Genomic DNA, 15,653 nt, shown 5'->3' with positions numbered 1-15,653 from the left:
CACTTTTGAATTTAGAGAAACTTGTATGTGCTTTTCAGTTACAGGCTTTGTGTGGTTTACATCATAGCATTATGTGGTTTACATCATAGAATTGTGTGGTTTACATCATAGCTTTGTGTGGTTTACATCAAAGCTTTGTGTGGTTTACTTCATAGCATTGTGTGGTTTACATCATAGCTTTGTGTGGTTTACATCATAGAATTGTGTGGTTTACATCATAGCTTTGTGTGGTTTACATCATAGCTTTGTGTGGTTTACATCATAGCTTTGTGTGGCTTACTTCATAGCATTGTGTGGTTTACATCATAGCATTGTGTGGTTTACATCATAGCTTTGTGTGGTTGACATAATAGCATTGTGTGGTTTACTTCATAGCATTGTGTGGTTTACATCATAGCTTTGTGTGGTTGACATCATAGCTTTGTGTGGTTTACATCATAGCTTTGTGTGGTTTACATCATAGCTTTGTGTGGTTTACATCATAGCTTTGTGTGGTTTACATCATAGCTTTGTGTGGTTTACATCATAGCTTTGTGGGGTTTACATCAAAACACTGAAATGTCACCCACAAATTACTAAACAATGTCAAATGTGGTAACGAAAAAACAACAACTCACAATAGTCTTCGAATGACAGTTTATTTTCATATGAAACAAATAAAACTTCTATCATATAGAACACTTCCAAGGAGGTAAGATTAGCATCTTGTATAGAATAGAATTAAAATCTTTCTGAGTAATACAAGAGAACTCTTTTATATCTATCATTATGTGCATTGAATGAAATGAAGTATTTAGTACAAAACTATTTGTAGGGTTGTGCAATAAACAAGTTCTCCTTTTCAAACCTTGTAATCAATAGGGCAAAGGTTAAGGTCATCTGTTTTATAGGAGTGTGGTGGCCGAGGGGTTAAGCAATTGGCTTCTGAACCTGGGGTCTTGGGTTCAAATCTTGGTGAAAACTGGGATTTTGAATTTCAAAATTTTAAGGACAACCGTGAGTCAATATCAACTTTAATGGGTGCTTGACTTAAGTTGGGGAAAAAAAACAACTGGTTAGTCATTGTGCTGGCCACATGACACCCTGCTCGTTAACTGTTGGCCAAAGAAACTGATGACCTAAAGATAGAAAAGATAGAAAGTACTTTAAAATAAAAGTGACTTTCCTGACCAGACAAATGTTCTAAACAATATAAACACAGAGAAAAGTGAAGACCATAAAAGACAAGACTTTGAGTTTAGAGGTTGAAAAAAGGACTTTAGAAGGCACTACTATAGCTATCAATATTATGTGCTTCTTTGCTTTTTGATACACTATTTTTTAAAAATTCAAGAAAAATTTTGATAAGACTTAATTAGAAATGTTAAATTTAAATATATAAAAAAAAACAATGAAGAAATGAAAAATTACATTTTAAGAATTATTCTCCACAAAATTTGAAGAGTTCATTGTCTCAAATGTCAGTACCGGAAGTAGAGATTTTCATCAATGTGTGAAAAAACTTTAAATATCAAGTTTTTTTAGCGTATCCAGTGTACAGAATGAAGGAAGTGTTGGTAAGCTAAATTAAAAAAAAAGATTTATATGATAATTTGTGAGCACCTTTTTTAGCACTGCAAAATTACATTTTAAAAACTTTTCTGTTAGTATCTCAAATTATATTTTTATTCTAGTTGGCAATAGTGAAATTTCAGGTCCTTGATTAGTTAGTTCAACGTGAAAGTCCCCAATAATTGATTTCTGTATTTGGGTCAAGTTCAACAAACAAGGAGAACTGAAGTTTGTTAAGTAGACTCAAATGTAAATATATCTTTATATACATTACATCAGCGGTTCTCAACTTTTCAAGCTCGGCGACCCCATTTTAGAATCCCCCACACTGCTGCGACCCCCCCCCACACACACACACAGAGCAATAATAGAATAGACAAAAACAATCCATATTTTTGATGGTCTTAGGCAACCTCTGGCAAATCTTCAATCGACCCCCCAAGGGGGTCGTGACCCACAGGTTGAGAACCCCTGCATTACATTAACAATGGTTAATCCTAGTAAATAAAACTCTGCTGAACAAGATAACAATAAAAAATGTAGGCACTGAACAAGTGGAAGACTAGAACAATAACAGCAGAGTCAACACAATGTTTGTCCTATATCCTGTGACAGCCCTGTCTGAACCATGCATGAAGACAACCCCAGTCCCAAATATACTCTATGATCTTATGCAAGGTACAGAACATTGACATGGTAAGCTAGTTATTAGCCATCACCTCTGTAGCATTCAAATCTGAAGGAGGAATTGGTCCAAGAAAAACATCGGAAGACCTCTAGCCTGTCACAAACTCTTTTCAATCCAAGAAAAATCTCTTCAAGTTGCAGATACTGGCTCCTTTTGTGCGTCTCCCTAACATAAGTGAACACCTGGTCCTTTGCCATGAGCACCTGTGAAAATAAAATGAGTTCATGATAATGTTTAAAAGATAAGCCATTCATAAAATAATTTCTTTTTATGACAATAAATTTAGCTTTAAAAATCAAATTTATTATAGCTAAATCAATTCAAATGTAACAAGAAGACTATTTCTTAAATGGGGGGGGGGGGGGGGGGGCGCAGTAGCTGAGTGCTTAAGCTCTTCGCTTCCGAACCTAAGGTTCTGGATTCTAATCTTGGTAAAGACTGGGTTTTAAATTTCTGGATTTTTAGGTCACCCTTGAGTCTATCCAACTCTAATGGATACCTGGGGTAGTTGGGGAAAGGGTTAGTAAAAGCAGTTGGTCATTGGGCTGGCAACATGACACCCTGGTCATTAACCATTGGCCAAAAAAAACAGATGACCTTAACATCATCTGCCCTAAGGATCGCAAGGTCTGAAAGACGAACTTTACTATTTCCTAACAGCATTTTTTAGGAGTGACAGACATTAAGACTCAGTAAACATTGTTCATAACATTTGCAAATCTTTTTTTTTTTTACATGTACATCACAATTAACCGAAACATTTGCTCTAATCTGAAACTTTAGATTTCTGATTGGAACTTTAGATTTCTGATTTGAACTTTAGATTTCTGATTTGAACTTTAGATTTCTGATTTGAACTTTAGATTTCTGATTTGAACTTTAGATTTCTGATTTGAATTTTAGATTTCTGATTTGAACTTTAGATTTCTAATTTGAAAAAGAACTTTTGCTCCTCACCTAATACACTGCTGAGGAATGAAACATATGTCGCTGAACCAGTCACTGCCCCTAAGGCTGCGGGATTGCGACGAACTGTCTTGCAGTAAAATGTTTTGTCAGCCTCTATATCTCCAGGTCCCCAGACCTCAACCTCAACAATATGCCAGTTAGTTAAACTGGAAATGTGGATATTAAAAAACACATTGGAACAGAGAAAGTTTAAAATATTAAAATACCAAATATTTTAGAAATGAGTTACTTAGGAAATGAATGATTCAGAATTTTCCAAAGAGATTAATAGCTCTAGAACATTCACTTTCAAGTCAAGAACATTTACTTTGAAGTCTAGAACATTCATTTTTAATTCTAGAACATTCACTTTCAAGTCAAGAACATTTACTTTGAAGTCAAGAACATTCACTTTCAAGTCAAGAACATTTACTTTGAAGTCTAGAACATTCATTTTTAATTCTAGAACATTCACTTTTTAAGTCTAGAACATTCACTTTGTAAGTCTAGAGCATTTCCTTGTAACACTGAACTATTTACTTTAAACTTTTCTTAGTTCAAAAACATGTTTTAAGACAATGGGAAATAACTCAACCAAAAAGTTTGTTTCTTAAAGAAAAGAAAACAACCCCTGGCAATTTTCCCTTTTAATACCTGAATCCTGATTGAAATTACAAAAAGATAAAACCTGGACTGGAAAAGAAGTATGCACACTCCTTACTTGATAATAAAGCATTGTCTTTGAGTTTGAATATTTAATGAAGAGTGCAGGTTTTTAACTGGTTAATTAAGCAAATCGAGCAATGATGTAAGTATTGCGACATCCAGCAAAAAAAAAATCAACATTCTTGATGGAACTAATTCATTAGTTTGTAAACTTGGCTTTGTGAAATAAGCTACATATAAAAATTCAGGAATAATATACCAGAAGTTGGTACATTCCTACTTAGATAATGATTTTCATGAACATTTTTCAGAATACATTGTGAGGAAACTATTATCTTATCTTATCTTATAAATTACAAATGTTACTTCAAAAGAGAAGATAATTATGTCCTAATGCATATTCATGTGTCAAATCTAGTCATGCATGTCTTGGTTACGATTAAGCTCTTTTTAATCATACAAACTTCCTAATTTAAAAACAAGAATTAAAATTAAAAACTCGCTTTTCAAAGATTACAATTAAGGTTTGTGTATTTAATAACAAAACAAAGACTGGAACTTTTTATTTTTTATTTTACTGTAAAATAATTATAATACCCACCACCAAGTTATTATCACTTAAAAAAACAAATAAAACCTGTTTCATATTAATAGTGTTTAGCACTTGGTATAGTAAAGCATCATAGTCGACGAGGGACCTTGAACGCAACATTTATGTTATCACAGATAGTGGGGCTTAGCTTGTTGATGTTAATATTAATCAATTAGTGTTAGGATTTCAAGATGACATCATCGTATTACAGACAAAGACCCAACTGTGTCCTTTTTGTATTAAGTTTTGCTTATTCTTGTGATAGGCTTTGTTTTGTTTAGTTCAAGATTGCAAGTAAAACACCCGTACAAGATACTCAAACATCTTCTGAGTAAATCTGTTGAAGTCAGACAGCCATTTACAGCTACAAGACAAACTTATTACAATAGATTACATTAATACAGCTATATAGATGTAGAAATAAAATAACAAATGATTAAATGTGGAGATATAATAATTTTTAAAACACAAAGAGAGCACCTGCTGTTCACTCAATCAAACGAAATCTCTTAAACATTCCTAAATCACACTATAATGTAAATGGTGAAATGTTTCTACCTTGGGTCCGACACCAAAACTCCTTGAACTTTTTCGAAGCCCAAATTGTGCGCAGCCAAAGCGGCGGCTGCCATTGTGTTCACGTTGTTAGGAGCCAGGGGACACAAACCACCAACACTTCCTTTACAGGAGATGACATTTTTTTTTAATTACAAGTTTCAAAGAAATAAAAGTCATGAAACAGATATAAAAGTTTTCTAATTCAATACATTTTGCATCAATATTAAGACAATAAATACATGTATAATTTAAAAGAGTATTAATAAATGAAATAATAGTGAGAGTTTAAATGTCTTTTTCATTGTGCTCTAATATCTCTAGGGAAGAAGGAGTATTTGTAAAAATCTATCCCAGTATATGGAACAAGAAAAGTGCTGTTATGTCTTTCTAAGTATTTTTTTATCATGTTTTATTTTTGTATTTGAAGATTATGGTTCAGTGTTTTATGTATAATTGCTACTTTAAAGTCTTCTATCCTTAAGAGTTTTTAATGTTACTAAAGGTGTTACTTTAATCAAATGTCAATATTTGCTTGTTATGAATGCTCTGTTTTTAGTTTCTTAATGTTCTCTGGAGTTGAGATGGAAAAAAATATTTTACTTCATAGAACTATGATTAGCTTGTTGCTGGCAGAGATGAATCCAAAGCGTGTAAGGAGCCAGTAAATATTTATTTTCATGCTAAAATCTAGCAATTGATACATTCTTCATGAAAAACTATTATATTGTATATTATATTATATTATCTAAATGACACATGTCGTCATGTGTAAATTGTTTCTGGAATGAAATGTTTACAGGAGAATCTATTTCTGTCTCATGATCTATTGTCAGTCTTCCAGATTCCCATTTTGAGTTTTGAGTTTGAGTTTTTGGCACATCGGCACAATTTAGGCCATGTCGTGCCCGTAATCCCTCAAGGATCACTCTCCTTTACAAAAGCTAAATTCCATACAGTTAAGTCATTAAAAACACGGTCTTGGTTTGGTTTTGGTTTTAGGCACATCGGCACAATTTAGGCCATGTCGTGCCTGCAGTCCCTTAAGGACCACTCTCTCTACACAACAAGGGCCAAATTCTATACAGTTAAATCATTAAAATCAAGGTCTATTCACAGTTAAAATAGTAAGGGTATCGTAGTAAAAATTTAATAATTTGGTAAAAAATGTTATGTAAATATTATATGTTCACTATTCATAAATCAGATCTTCGTAGACAACCCCACCTCCCGGACATTTTGTACAAGAAAACTAACAAATGAAGTAAAAACCTGCCTTCATATAACCTGACTGGCGTGTCTGTGACAGTTTTGTTTAACACCTCAATCTCTCCATTCAGCAGGAAACAGGACGGATGTTTCTTCATTGTGACTCGTAAAGCCTGGCAGTCAACAACAAAGAAGGAAGATTTGAAATTTAAAATCTCAATTATTGAAATTTCATCTTAAGAAGATAAAAATTGTTAATGAATGCAGTCAGAAGATTTATAAAAAAAAATAACATCTCGTAAATGTAGACGGCACATTACCTGGAGAGTTCCTCTATCTGCCATTTTTCTGATATCTTCACCACCCCAGAAAGCTCCTTGTGGAATGTACAATCCATGTTTTGTGGCAGCTGATCGAAGGCTGGTTTCTAATCGGGTATCTGCCAGAGCTGTAGGGGAGCCAATCTGTTAAAGTAAAACAAATAACAAAATAAATATTTACTAAGAGCAAATATAAAAACACACTCTCAAAAAAAAAACCTTTTAAAATGATACTTTTTAGAAAGGACTAATTCCTTTATATATCTTATAGACCAGGGGTTCTTAACCTGTGGGTCGCGACCCCCTTAGGGGTCGATTGACAATTTATCAGGGGTCGCCAGAGACCATCGAAAAAATGAATAGTTCTGTCTATTCTTCTATTGCTGTGTGTCTAAGCGGGGGGGGGGGTGGGGTCGCGGCAGAGTGTGGGATTGTAAAGAGGGGTCGCCGAGTTTAAAAGGTGGAGAACCGTTGTTATAGACCGATTATTTTGCTCTTAAAACCTAATGACTGTTAGATTCTCTCCCCCCCATTCCCCCCCCCCCCCCAAAAAAAAAAATCTAAAATTTTTTTTACCACTTGCAATGAAAGCTTTGAAAATATTCTCAAGCAAATGTAGAAACAGAAGATTAATGTGACAGACAGGATTTCACTAGCATATGAACTTTGAGATTTAATACTAATAAATCTAAACATGAACGAATCTCCAAAGAGCAACAAAAAAAAAGTATTTATTCTAACATTAAAGATAATCAGGATTTTGGAATTTTTAATGCTACTTTCCAATCTGAAGGTAAATGTTAGCATATTTACAAACAATAATACATACATATTAAACATAAGAGCAGCACCAGGGACCAAGTTTTTAAACGAAAGAAAGTAGTGAATTGAATGAAAGAAAGTAGTGAATTGAACGAAAGAAAGTAGTGAATTGAACGAAAGAAAGTAGTGAATTGAACGAAAGAAAGTAGTGAATTGAACGAAAGAAAGTAGTGAATTGAACGAAAGAAAGTAGTGAATTGAATGAAAGAAAGTAGTGAATTGAATGAAAGAAAGTAGTGAATTGAATGAAAGAAAGTAGTGAATTGAATGAAAGAAAGTAGTGAATTGAATGAAAGAAAGTAGTGAATTGAATGAAAGAAAGTAGTGAATTGAATGAAAGAAAGTAGTGAATTGAATGAAAGAAAGTAGTGAATTGAATGAAAGAAAGTAGTGAATTGAATGAAAGAAAGTAGTGAATTGAACGAAAGAAAGTAGTGAATTGAACGAAAGAAAGTAGTGAATTGAACGAAAGAAAGTAGTGAATTGAATGAAAGAAAGTAGTGAATTGAACGAAAGAAAGTAGTGAATTGAATGAAAGAAAGTAGTGAATTGAATGAAAGAAAGTAGTGAATTGAATGAAAGAAAGTAGTGAATTGAACGAAAGAAAGTAGTGAATTGAACGAAAGAAAGTAGTGAATTGAATGAAAGAAAGTAGTGAATTGAACGAAAGAAAGTAGTGAATTGAATGAAAGAAAGTAGTGAATTGAACGAAAGAAAGTAGTGAATTGAATGAAAGAAAGTAGTGAATTGAACGAAAGAAAGTAGTGAATTGAACGAAAGAAAGTAGTGAATTGAACTAAAGAAAGTAGTGAATTGAACGAAAGAAAGTAGTGAATTGAACAAAAGAAAGTAGTGAATTGAACGAAAGAAAGTAGTGAATTGAATGAAAGAAAGTAGTGAATTGAACGAAAGAAAGTAGTGAATTGAATGAAAGAAAGTAGTGAATTGAATGAAAGAAAGTAGTGAATTGAATGAAAGAAAGTAGTGAATTGAACGAAAGAAAGTAGTGAATTGAACGAAAGAAAGTAGTGAATTGAACGAAAGAAAGTAGTGAATTGAATGAAAGAAAGTAGTGAATTGAATGAAAGAAAGTAGTGAATTGAACGAAAGAAAGTAGTGAATTGAATGAAAGAAAGTAGTGAATTGAACGAAAGAAAGTAGTGAATTGAACGAAAGAAAGTAGTGAATTGAATGAAAGAAAGTAGTGAATTGAATGAAAGAAAGTAGTGAATTGAACGAAAGAAAGTAGTGAATTGAACGAAAGAAAGTAGTGAATTGAATGAAAGAAAGTAGTGAATTGAATGTGAAGAAAATAAGGGACTGAGGCTGGAACCAGTGACCCTGGATATGACGGCACCACCTACAGTAACACACCCCAAAGCTAATTTAACCTCTAGACTAGTGTTTCCCAAAGTGGGGTACGTGTACCCCCAGGGGTACGGGAAGACTTTGGAGGGGGTACGCGTTGCACCTCAGTAACTATGCTGATTTAAAAAAAAAATACCCAGTTATTATGTTCTGTTAATAAATTAAAGTTTGTGTGTGTGTGAGGGTGGTGGTGGTGAAGGGTACTCGGCATTACAAAATTATAATAGGGAAACACGTAGGTCGAAAGTTTTGGAAACACTGCTCTAGACCGTAGGAATGTCTAAGAAAAAAAAAAACATTCCTCTGGTCCAGATTCCTTCACCCGTAGGCAAATTACCACCCCAGTGGTCAATGGTCACATGCCCCAGCTAGCCCCGGCCCCCACACTATATTTAAATATTAAATATATATATATATGTATATATTCACTATATTATATATTCCTATATTTATATTTACAAACAAAAGGAAATAAGTCAAAATATGTACTAAAAAAAACAACAACACCTACACACTCGTGGATGCACACACACTCAGAGTAAGGTAATTTACAATTCTTCACTTCATTAAGTTAATAGCTGATATAGCAAATTCTAATGATTGTAGGTATAAATACCATGTAGTCTGCATGCTGTAAAAACAATGGGCCGTACTCTTGTGTTATGGTTGGGTGGGCCACCTCTACAATCAGGTCTGCACATCTAAGTTACAGGACAAGGAAAGTATGATGCAATTATTATTTTAAAACAATGAACTTAATAAAGTATAATACCTAGTTAAAGTGAAGTGGGTAAAATTACAGCATTAATTTATAGCTGAAAACATCGCAGCTCTTCTGGTAAGTCCCATTAGTTAGAAAGATATGTAAAGTAAAGTTCCCCTATGAGACCTAGTGATCTATGGGGCAGATGATGTAAAGGTCATCTGTTTCTATTGCCCATGGTTAACAAGGGTGTCCTGTGGCCAGCACAATGACAGACTGCCTTTACTTTTACCCATATAATTTCAGTTAGGCCTATCTATTAGAGTTGGGAGGACTTAGAGGCACCTTAAGATTCCCGAAAGTAGAAATCCCAGTCTTCACCAGGATTTGAGCCCAGGACTCCCAATTTGGAAGCCAAATGCCTTACCACTCAGCCACCATGTCTCCCTAGAAAGATATGACATTCAACCAACTCTACGAACATACAATAAGTTTTCAGATTTCAGAATGATGCAGCTCTACATTTTATTAACCTTCAAACTTATGATTATGATAAGATAAGAAAATTTTATAGGTACAAATAAATATAAATTCAGTTTTACTACAATTGTCTACCTCAGCATTTCTACTATACCAATAACAATATAGATGCAAACACGAACAACATTCACATATGTAATATGCACACATACACAAATGACCAGCGACTTATGAATTAGGCATCTATGTACTTCTCTGTGACAACAAGTGACCTTGAAACACCCTGACTGAAAGTAGGACAAGGGGGTTTTTAAAATCTTTCTGTTCTAGCCCTAATGGAGAGGAGCCGACCACTTTATCCAGATCTGATGTATCTGGGGTTAAATGGGCGCTAATTGCCTTTAAAAGATGTGCGTGTTTTGGAAAGGCATATTGCCAAAGATTTGTTGGCATCTTCAGTATCTTATCTTATCTAATACAGATGTTACTTCAAAAAAGAAGATGATTACGTCCTACGCATCATGCATTCAGTGATGCGTATTAACCAATGACTTAAATTCTGCCAAGTCACTGGTTTTCCTGGCTAGCTCATCAACTCATTCTATGCTCTAATAGCATTAAAGAAGAAGGAGCATTAGTACAAATTTTTCCTAGCATATGGGATGAGGAATTTGCCTTTATCTTTGTGTCTTTCTGAGTATTTCATTTAATTTTGTTTTTGTATTTGAAGATTATGGTTCAGTGTTTTATGTATAATTGCTACTTTACTTTTGAGTCTTCTGTCCTGAAGGCTTTCTAAATTTAGCAATTTTACTAAAGGTGATACTCTAGTCATATGTGAATATTCATTTGTTATGAATCTCTCTGCTCTATTTTGTGCCTGTACATGAAGTTTTGGACCCAACCCCCACCCCCTCAATAGGGCAAAGACAAACCACAAGTTCACAGCATCCCAGATGAACATCAAGAGTTACCTGTATAAAAACTTATTTAGGTATTTTGCCTTTTAAGCTATGGTTTAACTATGGTAATGAAAAAAAAAAATGTTCCGTATACTATCAACCTGTTCTTGAAGTCATTGAGGTCATGGAGTATTAATTCCTCGGGGACATGCCCAGTTAGTGCTGCCGCTGTACGATTCCAAACAAAGACCAATTCCAGGTCATTTCTTTTCTTAATTTCAGAAAACAGGAACTGGCCTGAACAGATGAATTGAAGAAAACTTATATTTATAAGGAATCAATAATGTCAGGGGGTTATGGCGAGAGTGAATATGTTACTTTAATATTATGGTATGATAGTTATATCCCCTTGTTTGTGTACTACCAGGTTATGAATGTGAATAGTCTTGCACGTGATGTGTACTGAATGGTTTAGACTTCCTTGAATGTGCGAGAGAGTGTGTTAGTTAGTGAGGTCTTGTTCCCGGTCCAGGAAGGTTGGACAGTCACTTCCTGGACTGGTGTTTTGTATTATCTCGTGAGAGTGAAATAATTGTGTGCTTTACTTGATATTAAAGTATTTTTGTTATTCATGGATAGCTGGAGTTAGAGTTGAAGTATATTCAGTATTAATTGTTCTTATTAAGTAACCCCTAACGAGCCAAGCAATAAAAAGGAACCAGACAAATATATAAAAACAATTAAAGAATATATCTGTGCCTTGCCAAGTTGCTTTTACTGAAATAAGACTTATATTTAGTGATTTGATAAAATATTTAAAAGGAATATTGGAAAGAATACTATTTAAAAAAAAAAAAAAAATCTCAGTGAATAATAAAACTTTTGTTGTTTCTTCTAAGTGAAAATGAAATTGATAGAAAAAATAGATAGAAATATATACATAGATGTGTGTGTGTGAGTGTGTGAGAGAAAAAAAGTTGAGAAAAGAGATGTGTTACCTGATAGATAAATAAACCAATGCTATGGCACCCTGGTAATAATGCAGTGGGTACTGACTTACAAAGGTGTGACTGACAACACCACTGCTGACTCCTTTGCCCACAAGGAGAGTTAACAGCATCAGATGACCTTTACATCATCTGCCCTATAGACCACTAGGTCTGAAAAGGAAACTTTACTTTTTTATTTTTTTATTGTGAGTTTTCATCAAACTCTGGCAGTAATAATTTTTAAAAATTGAAATGGAAAAGTGGTTTGAGTGCTGGGACAGGTCCCAAAAAGCCAGAGGAATCTTAATGGTACCTTGACTGCCCTTCCTTGTGGTGGAGGCTGCCCAGGTGGGTCAACAAAAAATAGTCAACATAAGCATTACTGAGACATCCTTAAGAGCATTGTCAAGGAGTGTGATATTGACATTCACGGCTGGGAAACACTAGCTCTTGATTGTGTAAAGCTGTGAGTGTCAGTGTCTCAAGATACAAGGCTAGCAGAGCAGCCAGAATGAAAGAATGCACTGCTGAGGCTGATAGAAGAAGCAGAATTATTGCAGCAGATCAAGGTAGAAAAAATCTGGACGTTTATGCGTCATCACTGGTCTTTGGAAACAAAACCAAGAAAAGCGAGGACTGGTTTGAAGCTAATCTACCAGATATGGAAACTGACACTAGGAACAAGAGAGCAGCCATGCTAATCTAAAAGAAGGATCCCACCCCAAGCAACTTCAAAAGGCTCAGAGCTGCAAGGTACAATGCCCAAAGAATAGCGAGACAGTGCGCTAACAAATACTGGCAGAAGCTATGTGAAGATATTCAATCTTGTGCCGACTGTGGAAACATAAGACTATACGAGGGCATGAGAAAAACCTTTGGACCTCACACCAGCAAGTGTGCTCCACTCAAGTCAAAAGATGGATCAATCATCAGTGATCATGCACTGCAAATGGAGCAATGGGTAGAGTACTATGCAGAACTCTAGCAGATTGAAAACGCCATCTCACCAAATGCTGTTTCCAACTTCTCATCACATCCAGTTTTGAAGGAATTAGACGAAATGCCCTCTGTAAAGGAGCTGAGCTTAGCCAGTGACATGTTTGCACACAGGAAAGTACCTGGAGGAGATGGCATTCCTGCTGAAGTCATTCAGGCTGGAAAACATGCCTTAATTAAGCCACTCCATGAACTGCTAAGCTTGTGCTGGGAACAAGGAATGGTCCCCCAGGAATTGAAAGATTCCAACATACTTACACTTTATAGAAATAAAGGCGACCGCTCTGATTGTAACAATTATAGAGGCATCTCACTGCTTAGCATAGTTGGAAAGGTGATTACAGATCTTGGCAGAACATGTTTATCCAGAGTCACAGTGTGGCTTTAGGGCAGGTGGATCTACAACAGAAATGATTTTCTCTTTGCTCAAATCAGGAAGTTTTGAAATTGGCTAATATGAACAGCATGTATGCTCTCCTGACACAAAGAAGACAAAGCTGGCTCGGACATGTCAGCCGCATGCAAGATGGTAGAATCCCGAAAGATATCTTATATGCTGAGCTTATGGAGGGAGTCAGACCCAAGGGCTGCCCAAGACTAACATACAGAGATGTCTGCAAGCGAGACATGAGAGCCACAGACATCAACGAAAGTATATGTGGGAAGAAATAGCCAAAGACCGGAGTGCATGGAGACAGACTGTGCATGCTGGGACAATCCTCGCTGAGAGCAAAAGAAATGAAAGCAACCTTAATCAAGAGGGAAAAAAAAAGAAAGCTGCCCTGCCCGCTATCCCTGAATCAGATGCATACATGATACACATACATGTATTAATTGTGGCAAAGTCTGCCGCTCCAGAATTGGCCTGATTAGCCACACCAGATTCTGCCCCATCTCATTTATATTCTCAAGACTAAACTGGTCACTAAACCAAAACCAGTGACTCATCTGGGCACATCCATTGGCCTTTTGAGACAAAAGGAGCCAGATAAATATATATAATAAAGTGCGCTAGTTTCATATTAAATATCAAAATAAAGATGTAATGACGTGTGTGACAATAAGTCACAAAGCATCCAGTTGTTCGGATTCGTCTAAGTCTTATATAATAATATATTATTTAATATAATACTAATACTTATTAGTGACTGATAATCCTAATATCTATTAGAGTCTAGTACTATTAGTGTTTTTACTGTTATTAGTTACTGTTAGTGATAGTGTTATCTATTAAAATAATACTATTATTAATTATAATATCATAATAAATATGTCCAGAATAAAATATAAATAAAATTAATAAATAATAAAATTTGTAATTCCTCTTCACTTCTTAGTTCTTCTACTAAAAAACTCTAAACTGAAAACTCTACTTTACTTAAACTACTTAAAGTACTTAGTCTACTACTACTAGAGTCTAGGTCTAGTAGTGGGTTACATTTTAAGTTAAATCAAAAAAAAAGATTTGCTTCAGATCTATTTAGCTAGATTTATTAAAATTTAGATTTCAATTCTACCTAAATGTCCGAAACCAACTATTCCAACTTTTTTTGACATAGTGAGCAAATCGTAAACAAATCCGTAATAGATCTTCTGTACAGAAAGACAGTAATCTAGTAATCAATCACATACCTATATATAGTATATATAATAGTATATAGTGTAAATATATATATATATATAAATATAGGTCTGTGATAACTATTTCATTTTTATCTTGATATGTGTAAAAAGACAAACTTAAATATCTAGATCTATATCAGTGGCGTAGCATCCATGGCGCGAAGGGGTTCAATGAACCCGGGCCCACAAGCAATAAGGGCCCACAACTGTGGCGTAGCAACCATGGCGCGAAGGAGCTAATTACGCTTGGGCCCATGCCTCAAGGCCAGTGGAGCCCACATTAGAACTTAGGAAGAACGACATTTGTTTGTTCATTTGAAACACTTTTAAGTAGTTTAACTCTGTTAAGAAGTTGTAAAAACATTGACTTTTAAGACACTATTACTTATATGCAGTCCTAACTGAATCAAACGTTATGACATAATTACTTTTTTAAATAAAAAGGTACGATCTTTACATTGGAATGTCTATATATTTAGTTTACTCATTTTTTGTCACACACTAAGTTTGTCTTATTGGCTGGAGAGGAGCCCATCAAGTTGTTCTTGAACCCGGAGTACTAGTGTGATATTTACTTGTGTAGCAGGCAGTGGTTACGTCCTATAGTCCTCGCAGTAATGGTGTGATATTTACTTTTGTAGCAGGCAGTGGTTACGTCCTATAGTCCTCGCAATACTGGGGTGATATTTACTTCTGTAGCAGGCAGTGGTTCCGTCCTATAGTCCTCGCAGTACTGGTGTGATATTTACTTCTGTAGCAGGCAGTGGTTACGTCCTATAGTCCTCGCAGTAATGGTGTGATATTTACTTGTGTAGCAGGCAGTGGTTACGTCCTATAGTCCTCGCAATACTGGGGTGATATTTACTTCTGTAGCAGGCAGTGGTTACGTCCTATAGTCCTCGCAGTAATGGTGTGATATTTACTTATGTAGCAGGCAGTGGTTATGCCCTATAGTCCTCGCAGTACTGGTGTGATATTTACTTCTGTAGCAGGCAGTGGTTACGTCCTATAGTCCTCGCAATACTGGGGTGATATTTACTTGTGTAGCAGGCAGTGGTTACATCGTATACATATACAGTCTATGGCAATCAACTAAATTAAAATTTAACTTAACACTAATAGTCCAATATTTAAACTACATGCTTACATATTAGGGCCTACTTCCTAATGTGTCTTAAAACGAATAGATATTAGTTAATAATATCGTTGTATCCCGTGCTTTTAAGAATGTGCGCTTATAA

At 35.0% G+C, this 15,653-nt stretch overlaps 1 protein-coding gene across 1 annotated transcript; it reads right to left on the bottom strand.

The window, feature by feature from the left end:
• Positions 1-619: 619 nt before the first annotated feature.
• LOC106074121 (aspartate dehydrogenase domain-containing protein-like) lies at positions 620-14,391 on the bottom strand. Its single transcript, XM_056007206.1, has 8 exons — positions 14,307-14,391; positions 10,966-11,101; positions 9,336-9,420; positions 6,530-6,673; positions 6,273-6,382; positions 5,004-5,120; positions 3,197-3,354; positions 620-2,442 (listed from the first exon to the last, which is right to left on the bottom strand). The coding sequence occupies exons 1-8, from the start codon at positions 14,344-14,346 to the stop codon at positions 2,405-2,407; spliced, it is 828 nt and encodes a 275-aa protein (XP_055863181.1). The 5' UTR covers positions 14,347-14,391; the 3' UTR covers positions 620-2,404.
• Positions 14,392-15,653: the final 1,262 nt, after the last annotated feature.

This window comes from Biomphalaria glabrata, chromosome 12 (assembly GCF_947242115.1).
Source record: "Biomphalaria glabrata chromosome 12, xgBioGlab47.1, whole genome shotgun sequence".
NCBI lineage: Eukaryota > Metazoa > Mollusca > Gastropoda > Planorbidae > Biomphalaria > Biomphalaria glabrata.
Note: the sequence above shows the minus strand (reverse complement) of the source record. Positions and strands in the feature narration are given on the sequence as shown.

Bases quoted from the DNA above. Each gene is read 5' to 3' on its own strand.
- LOC106074121 (XM_056007206.1), bottom strand. From the start codon at position 14,346: ATGTCAAAAAAAGTTGGAATAGTTGGTTTCGGACATTTAG. The intron at 11,102-14,306 runs GTAGAATTGAAA...TCATCTGTTCAG, and splicing joins AGTTGGTTTCGGACATTTAG to GCCAGTTCCTGTTTTCTGAA. The intron at 3,355-5,003 runs GTAGAAACATTT...CCACATTTCCAG, and splicing joins GTTTTGGTGTCGGACCCAAG to TTTAACTAACTGGCATATTG.